The sequence below is a fragment of the Pholis gunnellus genome (genome assembly GCF_910591455.1).
Source record: "Pholis gunnellus genome assembly, chromosome: 14".
In the NCBI taxonomy this organism is placed as follows: domain Eukaryota; kingdom Metazoa; phylum Chordata; class Actinopteri; order Perciformes; family Pholidae; genus Pholis; species Pholis gunnellus.
This window is the reverse complement of record NC_136541.1, coordinates 15,484,863-15,511,085: the sequence shown is the minus strand read 5'-3', so window position 1 is coordinate 15,511,085 and position 26,223 is coordinate 15,484,863. Positions and strand designations below refer to the sequence as shown.

Genomic DNA, 26,223 nt, shown 5'->3' with positions numbered 1-26,223 from the left:
AGGGACAGTTCCCAGAGAAATTAGTTTGTGTGTGTGTGCGTGTGTGTGTGTGTGTGTGTGTGTGTGTGTGTGTGTTGCTCAGAATACGCAATAGGGAGATTAGTTTGACAGGGCAAGGAGCCCCTGTCTGACATGGCACCACATAAAGAGCGAGTCGTGGACAAAAACAGCACAGAGATGGATGGCTAGTAATGAACTGTGTGAATGCATCCTCCCCTTCTCCCCACCCTCCAACCTTAGCCCTCTTTGTGAGAAAGTGTGTGTGAAAGGAGATAAGGAAAATGTTGAGAGACTGCTTAGAAAGGTGAATGTCTGTGAGTGTGTGCGAGACTTGAAAAAAAACAAAGTGACCCAGAAGGGTTTTTAGCATTCTCCAGCTCTACCAAACAATGCCTGAACACCCATGATCCATAGCCTCCAAGAGCGGCATCGGCCTTTTATCGGTGTCCAAAGGTCTGATTGGAGGCTGACTGATAGCTCTGTGTCCTTGTAATGCCGGCTTTAACAAAGAATAAGAAGGGACTTGTATAGCCTTGGTGTGCACTCCTCATGCATTCAAGTGTTGTGTTGTGGGAAAATGCATTCAATCAAGGAGTAAGAATGGCCACTGTTTAAATCCTCTATGTATGAGTATTGTATAACTCATTAAAGCCCAGATCAGGGCCAGCAACACAGCTTATTGTATCTACACAAAGTGGCATAAGTGTATGAAATTGTTAGGGGAAAATCTACGATCATAAAGCTTTACAATGTCTTTAAAATATGTGCTTGTACTAAAAGGGAGTAGAGGAAAATTGTCCCGCATCTGTGTCTTCTCTCGGTCTTCCCGTTGGGAAACAGAGAGCCTCTTGCTCTCAAAGGGATGGATGGCAGGTAGCAAATATCTGCAAAGGTCACACATCAGGTTGGATCAGAGGAAAAATGCTCTGTCCCTGTTAATGACGGAGAGTAATGGTACAAATCATTTCTACTGACTTCCCTGAATTTGAAAAAACGGTGAGCTGGCTCCTGCGCTTCACAGACATATTGGCTATTGTATAAAGATCTAGTTTTACAGCAAATAAGCATTGATCTAGCAAATCAACAGTGTCATAATTCAGCCGCTTGGCAGAGCTGCCACAGGGGAGGAACAGTTGCTCATGCACACAAGTCTTGAAGTCATGCCGGAACCAAGCACACAATGTGGAGAGGGGCGACTCGCCAATCACATAACGTCCCGCTGCTAATTTCAAACAGCACGTCCGTCAGTGTATGTGCATGCACCATGGGCATGCGTAAATCTTTGTGCACCTGCATGTCCATGCTTACATTTATGTGTCTGCCGGTGTGAGTGGTAAAAAGAAAGAAAATGTCAAAGGTCAACTCTCTTAATGAAACATCGCTGCGAGGCAAATCCAGTGGCCTTGTCAAAACGCGGGCCCCTGAGCTGCTTTACAACCCCGCTCCGGTCTCCCATCAACCGCTTAGCGGGGAGAAGACCCTGAAGGTCAAGGCAGGGAGAGAGGAAGATGGTGAGAATGAGAGTGTGCGGAGGAAGTTACTGACCTACACCACACTCCCTCGATGTGCCATAAATCAAACCTCCACCTTTCTGACCGTCTCTGTAATTGTACACAGCAGGCAGAAGAGTGAAAACTGCCACCGGTGCTTTCAGGCATATGATAAACGGGTCAAAGTCTTCTATTCACCTAACGTAGGTGGGTGGTTAAGTCACACTGCACAGCAGTATGTTACAGTGCAATTAAACGGAGTCGCTTCATCACAGTTCTGGGCCGATTTTGAGTCAGTGAAATAGAAAAAAAAATGAACACGATAATAACAATAACATTTTATTTGTATGGCGCTTTAAAAAGGGTACTCAAAGGCACTTTACATGGTGGAAACGGAAACAAAAGAAGCAATTACAATACGAACAAAAGAGATGAAAAAGCAGTAAGGAACAGCACAAAAACAAACATAACTAGCATCACAGGTTAAAAGCTGATTTGAATAGGTGAGTTTTAAGTGCAGTTTTGAAAGTGGAGAGTGACGGAGAATGTCTGAGGTGTTGGGGGAGAGAGTTCCAGAGGGAGGGGGCAGCAATGGAGAAGGCCCTGTCCCCCCAGGTCCAATGCTTGGACAGAGTACGGGGGGGGTAAGGAGGTTTGCATCAACGGATCTGAGGTTGCGGATGGGAGCGTGTCGATGCAGAAGGTCTGAAAGGTATAAAGGGATTTAGTGTTGTGAAGAGCTTTGTATGTAATGAGGAGAATCTTGAGTCTTTGCTGTATGGGGGAGCCAGTGGAGGTATTGAAGGACTGGGGTGATGTGATCTCTGCTGTAGGAGTGTGAGAGCAGACGGGCATCTCAGTTTGGGATGTATTGTCAGTTGACTTGAGTGGACCACAGATTTAGGTTTGTAATGACTGTATAGTGTAGTGTAGTGTAGATAGTGTGGCAACTTGCAAAGCCCCACCATACAGTAGCAGCTTTCCTCACTGGATTACAGCTCTGCAGCCAGTGTTCAACCCAAGAGTCCCATGCAAGCTTGCGCAGCACAGCAGTCACACACAAACGCACACAACACTGATGGACCACAGTTTCCTTGGTTAACTCATCTAATGTATCCCTTAATAAACTATTGGCCCCTGTACTGCTCCTCCCAATGAGCGTATAAGTATGCTTTTGTGCCTGCATGTATATTGTGTTGTCTGTGCGTATATTATTGTCTTCAGCATGTATGACATGTTGAGGAAAAGAGAGATTCAATCCTATCAGTTGAAGACAGAGGGAGGATTGGTTGACGGTTTAATCTGTGCGGCAGCAGTGTGCTGGCTAACCAAGAGAAACACAGAAGAGGAGAGAAGGAAAGAGAGAGAGAGAGAGAGAGAGAGAGAGAGAGAGAGAGAGGAGAGTAGCAGTAGAAAACTGACAAGGTTGCCCAAATAACCTTCATGCTATTTTCTGTCACTCCGAATTCTTCCAAAGACGCGATGGCCAACGCCGTTCGTGATTCCTCCCACTCACCTTCCAACCCCTATTCCTCCCTTCCTCTCTCACTCCCCTCCCTTCCCTCCATCTTGGCCAGAGGTCCACCTCGTCTTCAGTGCTGTGGACGGGCTTGTTAGAAGCAGCTGTTGTTGCTCCTTGGCCAATGGGAAATGGAGGCTCCACACAATCTGCCCATCTGGAGAGGCATTAGTGGCAGAGGACACTCAGAACCATTTCTCACACTCACGGCCAACACAGAGGTCAACGAGGTGTCAGAAGACAGAACATCCCTCTTTAACAATCTACAGGCCGGGGTTGAGCTGTGTTTGTGCTGTATGTGTAGTTACTGCAGTATATATATCTCAGATTGGATGTTCAGATGTTCATAGTGACATGATCCTCTTCCTCTCCTTGACCCTGCTCGCTGCAGGCTTTAATGGCAAATGGGACCACACTCTATTCTTTGTACTAGAATAGGGTCCACGCACACATATTCACACACTTCCCAGACGTTAAGGTCTGTCGTCTTGACAGACCTCTTAGCACTCCGGTTCGGTTCGTCTCTCGGCTTTCGGGCACCCTGTTTATCTCTGTCACTATTTCTCTCCTATTATAAATTTGTCTTTAACTGGTGGGGGAACATATGTAATTGACTGTTGTTATTGTTATGGGAGAAGCATGTTGATGTGCCATCGCGTAGCCTTGACGTCGCCGGGGGTGAATGATTCCATCTGCCTTGATATACTGTAAGTGACGATGGATCTTCATCCTCTCACTCACTGAAAAGGCAAACTAACTGTTTTCCTCCTCTAACCCTCTCTGTCATCTTTGACTCCCTCCCACCACCACCACCAGATTTGGGGGATTTACACATGAGCCAGTTTATGAAGCTTAACTGCTAACATTGTCTCATTGTGACGACAACATCACATTCCATGATCCTCCTGCCCTTCTGGTTTTTCCTTTCTTTGTACCTCCTAAATGAAGACTTAATGCAATACCATACTCTTTTTGTCAAGTTTCTACTGCTTCTAATGTTCCGTTTTATAACTTTAACAATTCCATTTTTTTCAACTATTGCTGGGTGATATGGCAAACAAATCATGAAAAACAGAACTCACTGGTTTTGCAATATTTGCACGGCTGAATCGGCTACGTTTACAAAGCACACAGAAGTTCGGATTACAGCTCCCTATGTCGTATAGAGAACCTTTAAAGATGCTGTGTTATTTTTCCAAGACAAATATGACACAATGCATTATTGCATTACCTACATGTTCTGTACAAAATGATAAATATATCTTAAAGTGTAATCTCCCCCATCTCATCGTGGAGTACTTCTTTAGGGTATGTGTGGTGTTCTGTGAGCTGTGGTTTATTAACTGATGAATTGGCATTTGAAAGTAACTGAGACATGAGGTAAATTACACAGATATCTCTTTTATTTCTTCTCTTTTATGCCCCTCCCAGCTGGCAGCACTCTACACAATTATCTCGTTTGACTTTGCCATAAAATGGACCTAGTTGGATGATTAGTTTAATGGGTATTGACTGTCAGTGTTGTAACTTCACTTTATTGCATCCAATTTATTTCCAAAGATCTCAAAGCATTCCAACACCATGCATTCCACAAGTTCTACCTTTACATATGAAAAAAAAAAAAAAAAAGTTGGCAGTGCTATGCCGTGATTGGCTGTTCTGGCAAAGACCTGCTTCATTAATTAGCCAGTTGGTCAGCCTGCACTAGAGTGCTGTTGGTGTTGTGTTGGCCCATTCAAATGCTGTTTTCTGACATATCCCAGATGAGATGCAGCCCATTTCCATTGAAACAATGGAAAACAAGCAGCAGTCTGATTTGAGATAAATGATGTCTTTGTCTATTGTCTACGGAACAACAAAAACCATTGGCTCGGAACGCACTCCTCTGTCTAGAGCCCTGCCTAGCCCTATTCACACAGGCATACACATGCACGCATGCAAACCCAAGTGCACAATTGGGATGGGCTGATGTGCGTTTTTACAGACGAACGTATTCTTAAAATTACACATTAGGATCATGCCAGGTGTGAAAGAAAAAAAAAGAATCTTATCGGGTGACAGCTTTGAAAGAGCAATACATTTTGTACTTCAATGTTGGTGAAGAAGGGATTCGGTTAGGTATTCAAAATTCTTGCGCGGAGTGCTATACATTTTCATGGTTTGTATTTTTGATATGGTTGTAATATCTGACAACTTCACACACACACACACACACCTGGCTGTCAAGTCACCACGCGGGAGAAGCAGTAGCTATTTAATTAGACAACTGCATTCTAAACAGATCGTTTTTACACACACTGGTGGGATTTGCAAACGTGGCCTGTTTTTGTGACTGTGACAACTTAAAGAGACGTTTTTTGACACTGGGCTTTGGCACTGTCGGTACTCGCGATAACTAGCTAATCATAACACACGGCCACGTTATCGTTCACCTCTGTCTCTATTTGATTCTTTCCGTATTTCATCCCGTCCCCCTCTAGGAACTCACACAAGCCCTGCAGAGAGAGCCTGTAAATCCTACACATGGGGCTCGCACTACATGTACGACACAGGTTTTAGTCATGCAGGTCAACTTTATTGGCAACAGAGAGTGTGCGGTGCACTTTGCTGTGCTGAGGGTGCTAATCTGTCTCATTGATGTATATAGCTGGGCAGGGCTGGGATCCTGTGAAGAGGAGTGGGAAGAAGGATGGGTAATGAGCAGAAGGAGTCATTTCCTTTTGGATTTTAGAGACATCAACACAATGTCACACCCTAGAGGGGAGTGAGATAAAGAGGGGGAGTTGCGTTCAGTGCCAGGGGTGATGATGAAGTTCTCGAGAGGCTGGGAGAGCAGTGGGGTGTAGAGACATGAGTGAAGTCCACTTTAAGGAACGGATTTCACCCGATGTCAGCAGAAAAGGCGTTTGTGTGTATAACTCCATGTGTGTGTTTTCCGGGGACTGTGATTAAAATGAGTGCTTAATGTCCGCCCTGCCCTCATCACCCTGATTTATCTCTGATTGGCAGTAATGACACAGTTCGGGCTGTCCATCATCTGCTGCTGGAGATTAGACACCCAGGCAGTCCTCCATCGTGACATGTGTGTGATGATAATGACGCCGGTGGGAGTTCGGTTTTTATTTCACCGTGTCCCATGGGGCAGATAAACACGGTGTACGGCGGCACGTGTGTGCTGTGTACAACGTGGTCGAACACATATATAAACGTGCATTGGATGCTGAACAGTAATAATGTGGCGCCGTAAATGCGTTTTTAAAGCGTTTCGAAGCACTCTTCAAAATAAATTATTGGCGCTTTCGACTCAAACGCCCACCGCTATGCTTCTTCTGATTTGCAAAATGAACTCTCTTTGAAATGTAACAGACATAATCGTACATAATTGTTCATGTCTGATTGTTTTTGAAACCCCTCGAGATGAGATGGTGGGAATGGTGATTGGATGATGATAAGCCCCTTATATACAGTTTTACAAGCCCAAAGGACTCCGAACATTAAAGAGGATTATCATGATTACAGTGACGAGCCAAACCATTCATCTCTGTCTGCTTCTCTCTTCCCCTCTCCCTGTCTCTTACAGCACATACAGACGCCTCAAGTGAAGGAAAGTCCATTGAGAGACAGCCCGGCAGTGACAGCCCACATGAGAACCCTCCCAAGCCCCCCTCAGTGAAGGTGATAGGGGGCTCGCCGTCCGCCAGCTGGCCACGGCCCTGGAGCCTTGCACTGCTCTTTGCTGCACTTTGCCTGCAGTGGACCCTGTTCTGATGCCAGCGCACCCTCCGTGAATCCCCCAACGCCCCCCCCTTTCTAGGAACCACACACATGCACAGAGACTCTCATATAATTTACATATCATGCACAGCATCCTTACTCCTGTCCTCAACGTACTTGGACGGATGGTAATGCTGGACAAAATGAACTGGCAAGCAAGACAAGGAGTGGAAGAGAAGAGGAACAACGTTGTAGGAGACTGTAGATGGGGGGGGGGGGGGGGGGGGGGGGCTCTTGCAGGAACCTGTCGTCTTGCAGCATCACCAATGTGGTGGTTTTCACAAGCTAATCTTATGCACGCTCACCTACAAAAGATTAGGCCGCTTCTTCTAGGCTGTTTCGGTGCTAGACGTTTGCGTGTACAGACACCAGCGCAGCCCCACCGCTCGCACACAAACATACCCTTTGCTTAGAACGGGACCTTTACTTAAAAGCGCTTACACATTTACAGACTCACGTACACGTTTACCCATGAACAGTACAAATACAGCCATCTTCTTTTTCTGCAGTTGGCTTTTACTTATCCTTTGAGGCTAAACAAAAAAAGAAAAAAGACTCATCGCGGCCACTGCACCATTTGCCAGTCATGCAGAAGAATTCAGCTCATTTGAAAACTCTACTCATTTTCTTTTTCGAGGATTAAGGAATGCATGATAGATTGATAGATCGATCCCAGGAGCCTGGCCCAGAACAGCAGATTTGATGGACTCTAATGACTGTGTACCCTGGCGGGGATTAGAATGTAATGAGTTCACAGGTAGAGCACTGGCACGGCTGAACACATTGTGCAGAGAAACTAGGTGTGTATAGTATGTAACTGTATATAAGTGGAAAGATTTGATGGAGTGTATGAGGTTCTGATTCAACAAAAAGCTCTTAACTGATTGAGCTGAATGGCGTTATCTTTTCTTTTCCCTTTGCTATGAATGGACTGTGCTTGTCTGCTCCATACTACATATAAAAAACAACTATAGAGATTTAATTTCTGTAAAAGAATAAAGCAGGAATGCACATCATTTTTCAAATTCAAGCCATTGACATACATGGATACATTTTGGGTGTTTGAACAAAGCCTGTACATTGTTGATTTTACTAATGTTTATTGTGCATCCACTTTTGTGTGTTTGCTCGTTGAATTGCACATTAACGCATGTATGACCTACCAAGTTATCATAATTATTATGGTAGGATCAGTCCTTTCTCCGGGAAGCCTCAAAAACTCTCAAAAGCGTTTGCCTTTTTCAGTACATCTTACGGGACATCATGTTTTATCTTCCTCACTCAAATGATGGCTTGGTACTTGAAATCATAAGGAAAGTTGGGCTGCAGATTCATCACAAGCAGATTCAGCACACACACACATAAAGACATGTCGAATGTTTATTTTTACAAAGTTGGGTGCATCCATTGTCCAGTATAGTGGTAGCCCTTATGCAAGTCCCTTTTCATGAATTTGTCATACATTTTGCCAAATAAGCTCTAATGCCTCTTCACTCACTCTTAAGCAGACCATTCCTTTGAATCCCATCAGAATAAAAGCAAATCCTTCTTTGTTTTAAATGATTCCTCATGGGGAAGTTCAACAAAGAAACTGTGCGACTGCTACAATGGCTTCCTCTGTATACCTGTTGTCTCTCTTGTGTAGATGAGGATGGTTTATGTACTGGTGTGGAAAAGTACCTGTGTGAATGAGGATGAATGTTTGGTCAATGCTATGCAAATACGGTATTAAACCTGATTACGCCTAAAATGCAGATGCAGCATCTAAGCTAAATAGGTCTATACACTTACATGTGCAGTGAAATACCTCTTCCATTAACAAGCCTGTATTGTAAACAAGTCTTCCTCTCCCTGTTGAAAAGTAACTCACCATTGGCTCTGCCTAAAAGTGGAAGAAGGATGACCCGCTTAACTACTTGCATATACATACAATTATACATTAAAGCGTTGCAGTTAATGGAGAACGGAGATTTTAGCCGTTTACTGTGTCACACCATGTGTTCTGTAACCACATTTGTTTAGTTCATATGATTTCCTCCATGTAAGTTTTGTTCATGACTGTCGTTCATTGCACCCACCGATCACTTACGGTCCTTTACCCTCGCATGTGTATAAATGTACATATTTTAAGTCACTCGCCATTTGTTCTGTGTCTCATTTCCTCTCTTTTGGATCAGTACAATACCGGATAGCTGAGCTCGATTAAAGGTGCTCTGCTTTTCTTTTTTTTGCTTGTCTTGATAGCCTCTTCTTTATAGAGTATCAGTCACAACAGACTGCTTGGAAAATATGTTTATAAAGGCCCTGCACACCTATCGCACATACTTTTTTTTCGTGAATAGTCCTCTTCCTAGGACTGTGTAGGACAGACTGTGCTTGATTGACAGGTGTAGGTGTGCAGGCTCTTAAAGATTCCATGCTGACAGTCGGCTCCATCGCTGACTTTTGTCTGGTGCGACGGTGGAGTCCTGCACCGCGATTTCACAGCACGAGAGGACAGATGCTTTCGCGTTGGAAAGACGCGTCAACGGCGAAGTTACGTAGTTACTGACACCAACGTTAGCAACTCATGGGGATAGGTTGGCAATGTCTTGACACACGAATCTGAATTCATCACTTGCAGATTACAGTGCCGACAGTCTGTCTGATAAATCTGATTTGAGGAACAAATTTGCCTGCCGCATTGGATGGTACTACAAAGTGTATTTTTGAACCAGAGAGACCCAGGCTATCTGTTTCACTCTGCCTCCAGTCCGTATGCTAAGCTAATCGCCTCCTGGCCCTCTGCTCCATAGATAGCTCACAGACGTGAGAGTCTATTCATGTAACACTCAAAAAAGGTGAGTATTATATCTTCCCAAAATGTTGAGCTATACTTCAAAACCAATACTTAGTAACTATGATTGCATTGCTTCCTGTCCCTGAGAACACACCACTGTTTCATTGACCATACTGGACTGTGAGTTATGAGGGGGTAGGCAGGCCAAGCCGTCTCAGCCTGACCTTCTCTATTTGCATCCAGGAAGCCTCTTGCTAAACATATCGGTCCGTGGTTGCACCAGGAATAGAGGCGGAGGGGAGTGTGAGAGTGCAGAAGACAGGAAAAGGTTTGCTACTGGAAAGGACAGTCAGCCGTGATGACAGCAGTGTCGACAGTGACCGTTTGCTCGCTGACCCGTTGGCTGCTCCTGTAGGGGGGGAAACTTTTGTCTATTCATGGGCTATCATTTCCCTGAATTACTCTGTGCTGTCAGCTGCAGTGCTAGCATCACTGTTAGCCTAGCTCAGCTACTGTTGGACACATTTAGACACAAAGCAAGCACGAAGACAGCCACTGCTAGTGAGAACAGAAACAAGTTGGCGGGGTGGTGCATAAACTGCTAGAATGCCCACAATGAGATTCAAGTAGAGTGACGTTATGGCCTAAAGTAGGTGTCACGTTTGATGGATTATTTTAGCATCACCAGGCAAAGCCAGAGGCGTCATAAAACCATACAATGGGACAGAAGCAACATTTTTTGCAGTATAGCTTATAATTGGTCTTCAGGGTAACACTGGTCTTTTTTTCCCCCTCCACAGTGATTATAAAGGCATTTGATGGCAATGTTTCAGGCGACAGTGGCCCTCCGAGTCTCACCACACCTCCCACTGTTTTAGCCATCAGCCGGGGAGCACATAACTAATAGCACTTTCCTGGCGAAAGCGCACAATGTCCATGAGCTCCCTCTCACTCTCTTTGTCTCTCCCACACACACATACACTTTTGTGAACACCAGAATCATCACAAAGACACACCGGTGATCTCATTCGCACACACCCCGTCCCACAGTTCCACTCTTCCAATTGCACGCAGTCTGTATTTGATCCTTGCCTATTTCATGCTTGTTGCTGTGAAACCGAGTGTCTGGCTGGCTGCAGACGAGAGCAGGGAGAGTGGCCAGTCCAAGGATATCGTGCCTCCTCTTTGCCTGCACTGTAATTGGACTGCATTGTCCCCGCCTGAAAAAAACAACAACAAAGCCGTCTGTCGTCCTTTAATAACCTCCGGTGACTGACGCGGAAAGCCATGGATGAATTTAAAATACGGACAATAATGGGATGAAACTCAGACACTGAAAGTGAATTAGTCTGAAAATTACTTTTATCCGTGCCTTTTCTCTGAAGTTAGCTTTCTAAAGACAGTGTGATGGGAAAAAGGGTATGGATGATTTAGTGTATCCTACTGTAGGTACAGACATACACACACACACACACACACACACACACATACACATTGCAAGGAGCAGTGTGGTCACTGAGTGTAACAGAGTTCCGGGGACCTGAGGTCACAGCTGCTCAGCTGTCTGTCTGGGCTATTTTAAACGGTAGCACACATCAGCGCTTCTGTCCCACTGGCTTGGCCAAGTCTACTCTTATACACCCGCTCACACACACATTTGTCTTCATTGGTAAGGAGCAGATCTAATGCTAATTCACACATCCAGAGAGATCAGTTGCATCGCACACCATGAAAAACGCCTCAAGATGAATGACTGCACTTTCTAACAGATCTTCCCTAAAGTCAACCTGATTGTGCGGTAGCAGGGTGACAGCAGTGCAGGATCACACCCCCCCCCCCCCCCCCTCCCCGGATTGTCTTACCTTTTCAGCCTGGGGATCAGAGAGACAAGCTTGAATCAGGAGGAGGGAGGCACTGGAAATAGCTTTTCAAAGATGAACAATTGGGTGAGGTAGAGGGGAAACGAAGGGGGACCTGCGGCTCCTATTAACCACAGCTCTCCGTCTTGAGTTTCAAATTGTCAATTGTATCCATTCCCCTCTGCGCAGAACTCCCCATGCCCGAACAACAGGATAACAGAAGCTGTCACTGCCAATTCTCCCTCTGTCACCCTGCTCCGTCGGCCAATTAGCATTATGCTCAATGAGCTCTTGAGCTGACTAATTCGGTCCAATTAAACACATTTTCAACCATCAAGGGGAGCCTTAGCAACAGTGTCAGAAATCAAATCTCTAACGCAAGAACTTGTGCTGGATTCCTCCTACTCACTGATTGGCCTCACTTGTCAGATCTGTTTCCCATCATGCACTGCTGCTAGCAGAGGGCAGGTAAACAGTGTTGGGAGGTGTTACCCTCCTGTCAGCTACCATAAGGTTGTTGTCATTTTCTTTCTGGAAAACAAATGTGGGGGCAATGCACAACATTTTGTTGCTGACTGATGACTGGCATATAAACAGAAGGAGGCATGTGCAGGACAAAACATCCATGCATACCAAGAATAGTAAAAGTTTGCAAAAGTCCTCCTACACTCAGTAGACAGCTCCCTCTGGCAAGTCATGCTGGATGTGTATGAACAGCACCGAATATGAACGCAAAAATGCAGAACAGCCTTTCAGCTGTGCTATAATCTTAGAATCCCAATTTATCCTGCAGACATGAACCTCCACACCACGAGCCAGAGGACTGGGCGTCTGGCATGGATCCTTTTCTAACCGCTCTGAGCAGGCCCCAAAGGTGATGAGGTATTCTGGACTTTACTGCCTACCATACACTGTACTCCTATGTGTCCCTGACCATGACTCAAGCATGAGAGAGAAGAAAGAAAGCAACTTGGATAAAGCAGAATTTAAAGCGCTACACATACCCTGTATCTTTCAACCGTAGAGGATATGACTGTAGCGAAGCCAGTACAACAAGCTGTTGCTTGAAGAGCAATAATGTCTCCTCATTTGCCAACTCCGTATTTTGTACAAACTAATACAGGTTGTTTGCAGAAGTAAAAATAACTCTTTCCATTAAACTTTGCCCAGTTTCAAAAGACACCCGTCTGTCTGTTCATACTCGCTGCGTAGTTATGTTTCCTGCCACAAGGAACAGCATTGTGCTTGTCTGATTTCATATTACTACACTTATTAGTAAGACTTTCTGACCAACAATAACGTCCACATTGACATGATGTCTACAGATGTATGCAACGTGCACTTGGCACAAACAGTCATACACATTGCACACAAAAGACCTCAGAGTTATTTCCTGGCCCGTGACAGAAACACAAGTGCTGGCTGAGCACGAGTTGTCATTAGAACGTATTGCGTCTTAATGCGGCTATGCAGAGGGGCCCGGACAGGTTAGTCACCGTGAAAGTCTGCCTGTTAGGAAAACAGATTAACTATGTCGCCAAATGACAATGCCCAGCCGGAGAGAAATGTGGCCCCACTAGTATGAGCCCCCATTCCAATTAGACTACTGCGGTCTGCATTGGTGTGTGTGTGTGTGTGTGTGTGTGTGTGTGTGTGTGTGTGTGTGTCACACATGTTCAAGGCTGGCCAGCATCTCATGGTGAATTCTTTGTCAGGCTCCCTCTGTTTGGCATGCTACAGACAGCCTCCTTCCTCATGTCCTGGAGATGGATGAGCACTGGTGTGAATGTTCCATGGCTCCCTTGGGTGCCATTCCACCTTTCCAACTCTCTCTCCGCCGCTCTCTCCTTTTCTTTCTATCTCTATCAGGCTGCAACAGAATTCACACATTCTCCTATATGACTATTGTATTAGTTCTCTGTGTCTTATTTTTACACTTTTTATAACCTTTTTATTATTTCATACTTCCCTTCGTCCTGTCTGGGATTTTGCATTTGTCATCTGGATGCCTGACATCAGTGTGTTATACTAACATGAATGTTACAACAATGTTAACTCACTAATTCGTCGGTGTATTTGTACGCGAGCATGTCGACCACATGTGTGTGACACGGGATGAATGAGGGTGCTGGTAGAGAGGAGCATCATTGATTAGCTCCGATTACGGATTCAGAGACGCCTGCTGCTGTCCAATGCTGCAGGTCATGATGAGAGAAGAAAAATCAATGTTGCAGGGCCACTAGGCCTTCACCCTCATACATATAACATACATCCTCCCTCCCTCATACCAGACGGGATTAGGATTACATTGACGACAGTGAAAACACATTGCTGGTTGACTGTTGGGCCAACAAAAGTCCATTTCATTTATTTTGACTGTTGATCTGGCACAGTACAACCTGGATAAGACATGACTGTGCAGGCATATTCTCAGGTATTTCTACAGTGGTTGTTAGCTATGCTTTGAGTAAAGGGAGTGGGGTGAGAATGAGAGGCGTTGGGGTCAAAGCAGCAAGCTTCTAAAAATGTGATGTTTGCCATGTTAAGTGGTTTACATGGTAGCCAGTGAGCTTGTTACAGCAGCTACTTTTCTCACTTCCTGCGCAATGATTTCTTAATTCAGACATTATCAAACACGTATATTAGCAACTATGGTATGAAAGAAGTATGATATGTAATATATAGTGTAAGGTTCAACACCACTTTAAATTGCCACACATTTCCCGAATGCCTTACTGATAATGATGCAAATGTCATACACCGGGGACATTTATGCAATTAAACGGTTTATAGTTGCTGTTTTGGAAATAAATAACTACATTTCTTTGTTGAAAGTTTAAGTCCAAACATGCTTGGACAATTTCCACCATATCTTACACATGTTTTGACACAAAAAGGTAACCAGTTGGTTCCTTTAAAAACCAAAATGATTACCTCTCACGGATTACTCATTGACAAATGATTAGTTACATCATTTATATATGCTGGGTAATATTTGTGCTACCCAGCACGGCTTCACATCCGCACATCACATATTCTGTAGAAAAAAAGCAGACATTGTGGTTTTAACGAGCATGCATCCTCCAGGTTTCTGGAGGTATTGCATCAACAGCTAGCCGAAGACTCTGCACCAAGCTAACGTGAAGTTACCCGGGCGGGTCTCTCCTCAACACAGAAGACCAAACTTATGCCAGACATGCATCCATCTACGGGTAAGACCACAGACATGCCGACCCTTAAATTTCCAAAGTAACGTTAACGTTACAGGACTTAATAACTGCAATTACGGAATTTGTCATATTATACCAGTATCGGTAACTGGTTACTAAGTAATGCTATTGTAACAGTGTCATGGTTTTACTTCTTGAAGTTCATACTTCTAGTTCATATTCTACTTAAATGCAATGGAGCCATTGATAATGTTGTAAATTAAACCTGTGCTTGACTTCTTTTATAAGTTAATTATAAGTTAAAATGTCTGCTGTTCAATACTTGCTCGGGCAGCAGGATGTGAATGGTGTAGAATAGATTTTGCACAAAAAAGCAATAGCACGAATGCTGTGCTGATATCATGTGCAAGTCAATTTTTAATACAATGTATTCAACTTGACCTGAATTTTGATGCCCTTATTAGGGGGAAAAAAAGTCTCCAAAGACTCCGATCTACAAATTTATTCAAAATACTAAAACGGAAAATAGTTTGACCGGATAAAGATCCGACAGGAATGGGAATGTTATTTGAGTAAATGTGTGTGTTGGAGACTTTGTCCAGGCACTCTAATCGAATGCTGCTTCCAAATAGTCTTTGAATATAATGATTACAGCCCTTTCCTTTCTTATGTCCCCAGAAAAAAAAGCAACGGACTACAGGCACCTTGTCAAACATGCACCACTTATCGTTACACGTACATGCCGCGCACACCCTTGTCACATTTGCTGCTGTAAATAATGCACCAGTCAAGAGGGTCTTTTACATCAATGAGCATGCAGCGTGCCATTTTTCCCACTTTGCATTGCAGGAAATGTACGCACGGCATTACAGCTTCATTTGGAAACCCGACCGAAGACGGACTGTTTCTTCGCCGACAGATTTACAGGCATGATTTGTTTTATAATCCAGTTTACAGCGCCATATGAGGGGAGTGCCGAGAGAACCATCCGTAAATTCCCCATTTAGCAGCTTCACTCTGATCTGAGAGGGCCGACGGAAAAGGCTTCAGACCAAAAAACATGTCAGTACCAAAGCTGGGCAGCTCTCAAAAGTGGGTTGTTTATAACAGCTTGTGAAAGCTGGCAGTTTATATCAGCGGTAAGAATTAATACTCGGAGTCACTTAATGTATTTGTGTCTGGTGATCAAACGGAGCCAGCCCTGATGCGTTACACTTTTCATACAGTCTCTCTCATTAAAAACAAATCGGAGAAGTGTGAGGAGGAGGAGTAATGTGATGAAAGTGCCTCTGTACAGGGGAGGGCTGAGGAATGTTGAAGGAATGTGTGGATATTCTAAAGTGTCAGTGGGAAAATAATGAACGTCGCCTCATAGGGGGCTGAGAACCACACAGAGACGTGGCCTCCCACTGTTTCCAAGGTCCACTTGAAGGGAGACGCTGCCAATCTGGAGGAAGATCGGCCTCAGAACCACACAGAAAAAAACCTGAAGAAAGTTGAGGTTAGTTGACTCTGGACCACTCGCATGCATACAAATTCAGATTCGACTTGAGGCCAGTTTAAGTGTTTTAATTCCTGTTATAACATCAAGGTCACTGTCAGGTTGCTCTCAGGAAAATATTTTCCACCAAACGTATTATTTTTGCAGCACAGGACATGGAACTTACCACATGATTGTCATGATTATATGGCTATACGTATTGGTGCTCAGCAAACAATTACCGGCATGAGAGTCGGTCATAAGAGGTCCTCTTAGTCTTTCGGTTTTGTCATTGCTTCCCAGGAGTTTATGAGTTTTCACAGCAAGAGGCCGACGAGGAGAGTGGTTAATTTATCCTCTAAGACATATGACAAATAGAGGGTGGGCGGGGGATATTTATATGAGGACAGCATGGTACGGTCCACCATTGTATGTTGGAGACAGAGATAAGGTTAAAGATGAAGGTTAGCCTTGATAAGTCTACATGCAGGATATATCAGTGATTACATAAGCTACTGTAAATTAATAAATAATAAAACACTGCATTCAGTGGCCATTCAGATTTCAGTTGTGTCTTGATTAGATTTCATGCACTCCTCTCCTCCTCTTCATTTCTTAGGAAGTAGTTTGGGGTGTTTTGGGAGTTCATTATATTGTAAGATGTACCTTTAGAGTTCTTCTTCTCCTGCTGCGCCCATGCTTGGAGAAGACTGGAATGTACGCCGAATGCTCAACAGAAAAGGCGCCAGGATGCCCAAAGAAACACACAAAAGGACAACGCAACTCACCACATGGGGCGTTTCTCATCCACGACCGCACCTGCTTGCAAGAACGACCCCAAGATTTCAAGGATCGTTTCCACTTTGAATGAATAATCCCTCCCTGCTACTTTTCCCCCCCCAAACTCACTTCTCTGCCATGCTCCCTATGTCATCCATCATCATATTCCCTCCCTCCTTATCTTGCCTCATAAGCTCCCCCCAATTTCCCCTCGCTATTTCTCATTTTCCTTGACAATAATATCTGTCTTCCCTTTTGCGCCAACCATCAAAATGTCGCCTTTTTCTGTCATCATCTGTCTCTGGCAGCTGGGGAGGGCTATGCGTGTGGAGATATGCAGATCTGCTGTTTGTGGAGGCTGTGTTTGCACAGACAGACACTGGGTAAATGGGATCAAGGGAAGATGTAGCATCTTCAAACGGCAAACAGGCAGGGACAGGCAAGAAGGGAAGGCAGTCGTTAAGAAAAACAACTCTGAATTGGAAGTTTTACGCATGACTGCGTTTGAACAGTAGCAATGAAGGCATGTCCATATGTTCTCACGAGGCCAGGGTGGGAAGAGGGAGAAAGAAGAGAGTGCGTGTGCGAGAGGGATAATAGTAACGAAACGGACTGAAGAAAAAGAGACAATAAACGAGAAGGGGAATAGATGGACCCGGTGAGTAATGTGTACACACTCGAGCACTCCGGTGAATGTGCTGATCTCAGGCTAATGGTTGACATTAAAACCCAGAAAAAGAGGCAGAATCAATGCTATCTGTAAGAGCCCAGGATGAGACTGGTTTTAGGCAGAGGACACAATGATCTCCCTCTAAAGGCTGATTACATCTCTTGAAACGGCACACTGATATTTACATAGAAACCCTGCTGATGCCCGGCAGTGGGCCTTGTAAGCTGGCCAATCCTGCTGCCCCCTCCCTGCATCACTGTGTGTGTGTGTGTGTTTGTGTGTGTGTGTGTGTGTTTGCTCCATTGTCATATGGTTACATGAGTTTCAATAGAGGGATGAGACGGCATGTCTCCATATACAGCGTGTCTGTATAAGAAATCACATGGAAACATAGCTGAACACAGGCAGAATGCTCTCATGTCAAATAGCTTCACAGTATATGGCAAGAATGACATCATCCATTTGTTAGCATCTGCACCTACATTGTCCAAATCTAGATGTGGATTCATTCGTATTCAATAGGTTTCCAGTCCTTCAACGTTTCCTGTAGCTGCTTCACGATAAAGGCATTCCGGCGGCTTGGGAAAGGTGTACTGTTCGCTGTAACAATATTTAATACAGCAGCAGGTTTCCAAATGATTCTGATTGCACAGAAACAGAGATAAATTTAGAAAACACTGAGCTCTCTAGTTTGACAGCAGTGAATCGGCGCAATCAGCAATTAATCAGCCAGCGCTACATTTGAGTGTTGCAATCCTGCTGAGTTTGTCTTATGAATATTTTCACCTGAGAAATATACTACTGATGAAGGGTAAAATGTGAGTTTGCATACATCTCCTGGCGCGTTCAAAGAATATAAACACAGCAATCAATGCGTTAATTCTTTTTTTGCAGAATTGGTTTAATAAGTCATTCTGATTATTTTGTAAGGCAGACTGCAGGCAAAAGTGGCCCACATGTGTGTTTGTTTGCACATTATGTGACTCTCCTGACCTTAACTACTGTTGATCAATGCATGACCTAAACCAGTCGCCTCTGCGTCAGCCCGCTATGCAGAGCGGTCCTGCCAAGAAGAGCAGTGGGAGTCATAACCACGTCACTGTGGATCGACATTTGTAACAATTCTGTGCCGGTGGGAGTCACACTCTGTGAATACGAACATGGCAGACAGCTGCGGATGGAGGTAATCAAAGGAGGGGCAGTAATAGCTATCGTCAGATCACACATTTCAATTTGCACAGCAACCTAAAAGTTAGGCTTACACTACTTATTAACCAACAGCAGAGGCTGTCACTGCTGTAGTCCGTACCAGAGGAACACGAGTCTTTGCATGTGAAGGCCTGCTGTGGTGACCAAACCGGAGCAGGAGGAGCAGACTTTTTGATAATTCTTTCATTATTATTAAACATACACATTTGTAGTGTGCATGATCCCACAGATGTGTAAAGTTAATGGAATATTGAGAAAGATAGGCCTGTGTTATATTGACATGTTCTTCCATCGTTCTACGTTGAGTGTTTTTGCCTGAAAGGAGTGGTAAAACATCTGTAGTATTTCTAGAATGTCATTTTCACTAGAAAACCTCATCACGCCCCGAAAACGCTGGCCACATAATTACTGCATGTGTACACTAAACTGACAGTTGCTTAGTTGTACGGCCTCTCACCCCGCACTCTCCTCTCCCTTTGCTACCATTCTGCCTCCCCTCTTTTCGCTCTCTCCCGTCTCCCCCACTTCCCTCAGCATCCTGCTCCTCATTAGAAGGCCTTTCATGGTCAGAGCCCCATAAAACTTCAATGGGAGGCGGGCTGGAGAAAACATGGCTGTTCTGTGGCTTTACTGAGCGTTAATTACATGATCTCCGCACCAGACAGTGGAGGGCCAATCAGTTTCTCCAGCAGCACTGGCGACCTATGGCCACATGTGAGACACAGACAGACACATAAACTTACGCACACACACACACGCACACTAACTGCCTCTGACACAGAAGAAATGTGCACAGACACACGTAGCCTACACACAATGGTCATAGGTACACGAACCCATTTATAATACCGACAGACATTTCATTACACACACACACTTTGAGGCCATTAGACTTATTAACCTCTGGCCACATGTGTCTAACTGGCCGATGTTCCCCCACAGCAACAAGGAAACCGAAGTGGTTTCCGTCTGCCGTGTGGCACCATTACACAATTCTCAACTTTCGGCAGAGGAACTGCGACGGGGTTGTGCCAGATTTGCCCGAGCGCACATGCACGGGATGCAAATGAGCGAGACACTTGACATCGCAGAGCGAAGGTGTAATTCATGCCTGCTCGTTTCAGAGCTGTAATAACGGAGAGCGGGTGTCGCCATTTGTCTGTTAGTGATATGTGAGATGCTGTCCTCTTTGTTTGGACTCATCCAGTCATGTGGAACGGACTAATTATAGAGTAACATTTCCTAATGTATTCATAAACAATGTCTGCCTTCATATAAAGAATGATTGCGAGGTAGGAAATGACTGTTCTTGCCATGTGGCTTGCGCCCTCTCTCTTGTCTTTTCTCGTTTCTGTCCTCTGCTTCTTACATTTGTCTGTCTGTCTGGTCGAGTGACGGCTGGTTATTTCAGGCTGCACTGGAGTTTTTCCATGTGTCACTGCGATAATGTGCGATGGCATCTCCTTCCGCAAACAATCCTTAAAAAGCCTCTCCCACAGGAGTGACACTCTCAAACACAGTCTGATTCAATTTCACACAGTGAGATGACTAAACAGAGTATTTTAAGTGAGTGAGCTGGATGTCTCTACACAACTATCCAGGATATAAGGTCTACACCACAGAGTCTCTTGTGGGTTGCTAATGTCACATGAAACATGGAACCCTTTTTACCTGAACTTCTGAATATGTGTGTTCATATGCATGATTATTAGAGGTCGCACGAGCCTTGCATTCATGATACAAGTGCAATATCCAAAGTGTAATCAACATAAGACCTTTAAACACAGCTGTTACCAGGAAGAGGGTTCGAACCTGAACTGAGTGAACTTGTTCGTCACACTACAAAAGGAGGAGGAAAAAACACATTAGTTATGGACATGTTGCAGCCATTCAGCATGACATAGCCCTGGACTTACTGGATCTGGACTCTGGAACCTATGATCCTATTAGAAGTAATGTATGAACAGAAAAATCCCAAGTATGTATAAAATGCAGCCTGCTTTTTAAACAAAGCATTTCCTTTCGTGATGTAAGAAGAAATATAAATAGATCTCGTCAAACAGAGCCAATAAGGCAAACATCCTTATAAAAAGAGGGCAGTTATTGTAGCTATGTAGAAGACAGAAACACACCTGTAAACGTCATACTGAAGGTGAGCGTAGTTCAAATACACCTACAGAAACTCGAATAATGAAGGCATTCAGCAGGTGACAAGTAAACTGGCAACCGCACCGGGCATGTATTGGCTTGTCGTCAAATTGCCCCTTCGAGGAGTGATGACGGCCCATGCATGCAGCCCCCTCTGCGAAGCGGAGGAGAGGACCTATATGTTGGGTGTGCGCGTGGGTGCCTGGGGTCGAGGGCCCGCCCACAGTTCACCTGTGACACCTGGCTGGTGGAGATCCCGCTGTCGGGACGCGTAGAGCACATTCTTTCACTGAGAACCAGACCACCTTATGAAAGACCACATAGGCTACAGCGGGCCTCCGCACACAGACGACATCAACATGACAGACGTTTCCAAACCTAAACCCACGACTCAAACCTGTTAGTAATGTTATTCTGAAACGTCTAAAAATAATATTTAGATGAGACGGAATGAAACGGAGCAGGAACACGAGACCTCGTATACGCTCTCCCTCTCTCTCACACACACACACGCACACGCACCTCTCTCTCTCCCCCCCCCCTCTCTCTCTCTCTCTCCCCCTCTCCCTCTCTCGCCTCCTCCTCATACCACAGAGTGGCAGCGCGGGCATAGCATCGTTCAGAATATCCTGAGCCGGGAACGAGCTGCGATAGCTGCCGCCTGTGCGCACCTCCTTACTCGGATCCCTCCCGGCCCGTCATAGCCGGTAGGCGTGCGGCGACAGAACCTTCGCTGCTCAGCGTCAGCGCAATACCGTGCAATTTTCTTGACACAACCTAAATGATCTCAGCTGCAAACGCGTAACCTAATTATTTTCATCTCTTGCTTCTCTCCCTGTCTAGGTGAACTACAAAAAAACAACAACAGTGGAGACAGGAGAACTGCACTCATCCTGGGCACAGCGTGAGGAGATTCAGTCGTTTGGGAAGAATAACAAAGCTATTTGTCCTGTCCACATCGGCCCTACAGAAGGAGAGGGGAGAGACGGGACCTCTGCGCTGTGAAGAGTCGCTCCTGTGCCGTGCGGCAGTGCGCGGAGAGCAGCCACAGACTCGGCAGACGCACTCAAAGCGCAGGAGGGACACAGGGAGGTGGAGGATATTTTACGCACAGCAGCACTCGGTAGCCCCGTTTGACACGCGGCCACTTACTGGGAGTCTCCTGCTCCGTTCAGGACTCAACACAGCCGCTTCGCCTCTCGGTCGGATTTGCACTTGACTTTAGTCCACATGATGGATTCCTTCATCGTAGCGGCTTTGGCAGTGTGCTCTCTAACGGCACCAGCCTATGGGGACAAAGGGACCAGCAAAGCTCGGAGTTGTTCGGATATCAGGCAGTTTTATAGCGGGAAGGGATTCGCTCTGGATGGTGTCCCTCAGTCCGAAATATCAGGTAAGCTCCCTTCGAAATGCGTGTGTTGCGGTCATGGTGTGGGCACTATTTCTTTGGACCAATACTCCTGAGCCCAAACGCACTTTCAGGGTCATCTACCTGTCCGAATCTAGCACAACATTTTGTTTAAATCATGCCATAAAGTGTCGAGCACACTTGCGAAGCCCCATACAGCTGCTACAGTATAAACTCAATGCCACTGAGAACCATAATCTCTCTGCAAGTCCCCCAAGGAATGTTAGTCTATTTTGGGGCCAAAGTCGCACCTGCAGTATAGCACCATTTTTTTTGTGTGTGTAAGTGTTGGTGTGTAGGTCTGACCTATCTTGTAGAAATGTTTGTGCATTTGGTTCACAAACAGCACACAATGCAGTTTGCACACTGCCTCAAACTGTTACTTCAAAATATGTTTTGTTTCCCAGGAACTTAAAAAGGATGTATTTTTATGTATTGCTTTGTTGTGCGAGTGAGCAAACCCAGTTTCTATCTTTATACCTTTTAAACCTGTAGTCACACGCATTTCCAGTCACATGGTAAAAGGAAGGGAGCTCTAGCTCTCGGCTGTTTCTCGAGATGAAACACTGCTTTGAAAATACATTATTAAGACAGTACAGACATGTCACATACACTCTGGCTTTTTTGATCCCTGATGAGAAATGTCCCCTCAAATTCCCCCACACTTGACATTTTTAGAAACAGATGCAGGAGCAGCACCTCACTTTCTGTCTTCTCGTTTTTTCAGTCTCCCTTTAACTCAAAACTAAGCTGCTACCCTCCCTAATCTATCCTCTTCTTTAAAACCTGTATGTTCTTTGTGTGCATAATTCTTCCCTATAGAAGGCCTGACAGTCACTTGACCGTGTGCTGTAACCGCACAAATATGATGTTGCTCACTGTGTCATTCGTGGTCTGATGTCAGACGGTCACAAGCCCCTCCGCAGTTCAGATGATTACACGTGTGCCTCCTCTGGAATTCAGTGCAATGCTTTCACACACATGAACACGCACACACACACAGTTTACTGCAATTTCAGGTTCTACAGTTACAGCATCGTACATGCATGGACAAGACACGAGACTGTGGCCGTGCGTGCTTGCTTACACAACCACTCTCCTGTGCACAGATTCAAAGGAAATATAGAAATTAGATCTGAACTTGCGTATTTTATTTATTGCCCCAAAACTGTCAAATTAATGAATGCGAAGAACTATTTCTCCAAAAGCAAAGAAACAGAAAGTACAACCCTAATATTTAAAGTGATCTGCATACTTTACCAACATGAAATGAGCGTGGTTGTGTACAGTGGTTCTCCCTGTAACACAGCCACAGTCCCTCCCAATCTGATAACATACCCTTTTCCTCGAAAAAGCCCCTCCAGACTGCGTCAGCCACCTTCTCTATTTTGTCCAATTCATTTTCCACAGAGTGCTTCACTACTGTGACAGTAGATAAACTCTTCTCCCCTGTGAAGACAGAGATGTTTGTCCATTAGCACCGGCCGAATGGCTCTGAGACATACAAGGGTGACTTTCTGCGGTATTCACCTAAAGGTCACTCACTTCTAAGGTAGAAACGGCTCTATTTTCTGAAAGCATATTGGCTCTCTCACGCAGCACAGCACGGCTGCGGGAAGAGCATTGTGTCTTGACAGAAATAGCGTGTACGTATATAACGCTCAGATTGTAGGTGTTTCTTCGTGACCATCTAGAGACGCCTTTAAGATGCATAAAGATGGAGCATTAAGCTCATGAGGAACATGATATCCGATGCCAGAACGTTCAGTAGATCTTTCCCAGTGATTGCACTGATAGGATAGGAGAGATTATGAGATTAGAGGGTGGGGCGGTAATGTGATGAAACTGTTAGCTCATGTCATGACGCCATACATCATAAGGCAGTGAGGGCCAAGTAGTAACTGGACACTTCTAATTTAATTGATTGGCCATACTGAATAAGTCATTTGACAGAATTAGCGCCAGCTCCGGCGCCTTTCGAAATCCCCTTTTCCTCCAAATGTCTGTAATCCATAAAGCTTTATAGATAAAATCTGTCTTGTCATGACACCACCTATTCCTCTTGCTTCAATCAATGATGTGGAGCTTACTTAAGTCTGGGGTCAATGCATTCTCAATAAGAGAGAAAATAAGGGAGTGAGACAGACCCCGAGTGCCAGGAAGTGATAGATAGAGAACCGAAAGGCGAGAAAAAGAGACGCAGACGTGGATGGATGTGAGACAAAAAAGGGGGATGGAGGAAAGGGGAGATTTGGCTTTGACAATCTTACTCCCTGTGTCCCCGTCTCTTGGCTCCCAAGCATAAATAAACGCTCATCCGCTCCAGCCTGGCATATTGAACGACTTAGTCAAATATGAAAGCTTTCATTTACGCTTGATATTTGCAGAATGATGTTTTCTTGTGAGACACCAGGGCTTGATCAACTTAATGTGGAGGCTGGGCCTGACTCAAGGTCACATGCTGAGAACATCACCTCCATTTAGTCTGGGAGGAGAACATTGAGAGACAACCGCATCCCAGCTGTAGAAATGATGTCCGGTCGCAGCTCTTTCAAATCCATTTCAATGCTACTGCCTCAATAAACGAGACACAAGGCCTCGGCACACAAAGTAGCGACTATACTCCTGCACGATATTAAAGTTTGCTTTTTAGATGCACAACACGTATATAATCAAACATGGAATCATATGCAGATAAAGTCTAGACACGGTCTGCAAGTATAATATGGCCTTTAAAGTTATTAGTTATTAGAGTTTGTTTTTTGAAGATGTACTTTTTACTTGTACACCGCTGCTCTTTACATTTGAATGAGGTACTTTTATGAACGTGTGAGGTACACATCCCACATCCCGGTCCCTGTTTAATTATGCTCAGTCAACAGTGAAAGAAGACTCCTAGATATTGCTTTCACATTGATGCGCCTCATATAACAACTCGGATAGTCCCCTGTCGTTAAGTAATTTGCCGTAGAAAGCCAAGCACAAGCAAGCTATTGAGTTAAGGGTGAGCTGTTTGATATTGTGTTAAAGCTGTGTTTACTGGGCCGTGGGAACAGCATCAGTTGAGCAGAAATGAGAAGTGATGGTTCGCAAGTAATCAAAACGAATGTGATGATGCTAGTGTAACTCTGTCCAATGAAGTTATTTTTTGGAAACAAGCTTTTTCTTGTCGGTATTTATCCAAAATGGATATTTCCATTCTCCGTGGGCTCACCTGTCTCCTCCCTGTCCCACTCCACCATTACGGCCGCGAAGACTTATCAGGGGGATGACACTCCTCATTCCTCTGTTTCTCTCTCTCATCGGCTCTTAAAGAGAGAGGCGCCAGGCGCTCTTTGAAAACAGCTGGCAGCCAATGAGTGTGAGATGCTCTATGACATATACGCCTAAACAAAGACACAAGCTGCACGAGACATCTGGAGGAAGGCTGGTAACATTCTGGTATGGCATTGGCTTTTCCCGTGCTGTATTTGTGTTGTTGTTGATTGCCGGTTGCTACAGGCCGACTGTGGGTCGCTCAGTGCTCTGAAGTGTCATCTCTAACCAGTGTTTGGCAAATGATACAGTGGGGTTGTTGCTCACCAGGCCTGCTAGGAACTGTTATTGACTAAAGACTGGCTTGTGGCTGGAAATATGGGCTGATCACTATGGTAGCCAACAGTGAAAAAAGTATGGGAATCACAGCAGCTTTTTTTTTTTTTACAAGTCATTAAATGTACAAAGTAGCGTTGTAGCTAAAACAGAGCATGAGTTTTCGTGCACTGGGTAGGAAATTCTCCCCCCGGGCCACTCTCTTACCTAATTGACTGTGGGTAATGATAAGATAATAGCGGCTAGTGTGCTTGCTGTCCCCTACGCCACTTTCCAGCCAGAGGTTAAATGGAGATCGGGGTCCAATGCCAGAATAAAACTAAGCTGGCCAGGGAGAGGCCGCAAA

The 26,223-nt window shown here is 44.9% G+C and overlaps 2 protein-coding genes across 3 annotated transcripts in view; both read left to right on the top strand.

The window, feature by feature from the left end:
• Positions 1-6,972, top strand: part of gpc5c (glypican 5c) — an 87,339-nt gene extending 80,367 nt beyond the window's left edge. For both annotated transcript variants that reach the window (XM_079172697.1, XM_079172696.1), the window contains one exon: positions 6,590-6,972. In XM_079172697.1, coding sequence (XP_079028823.1) covers positions 6,590-6,777 — 188 coding nt within the window. In that variant the 3' untranslated portion in view covers positions 6,778-6,972. The remainder of the gene's footprint in view (positions 1-6,589) is intronic.
• Positions 6,973-21,481: 14,509 nt separating this feature from the next.
• Positions 21,482-26,223, top strand: part of gpc1b (glypican 1b) — a 62,403-nt gene continuing 57,661 nt past the window's right edge. The window contains exons 1-2 of the mRNA XM_079173159.1: positions 21,482-21,585; positions 21,722-22,271. Of these exons, the coding sequence (XP_079029285.1) occupies positions 22,109-22,271 (163 nt within the window). The 5' untranslated portion in view covers positions 21,482-21,585; positions 21,722-22,108. The remainder of the gene's footprint in view (positions 21,586-21,721; positions 22,272-26,223) is intronic.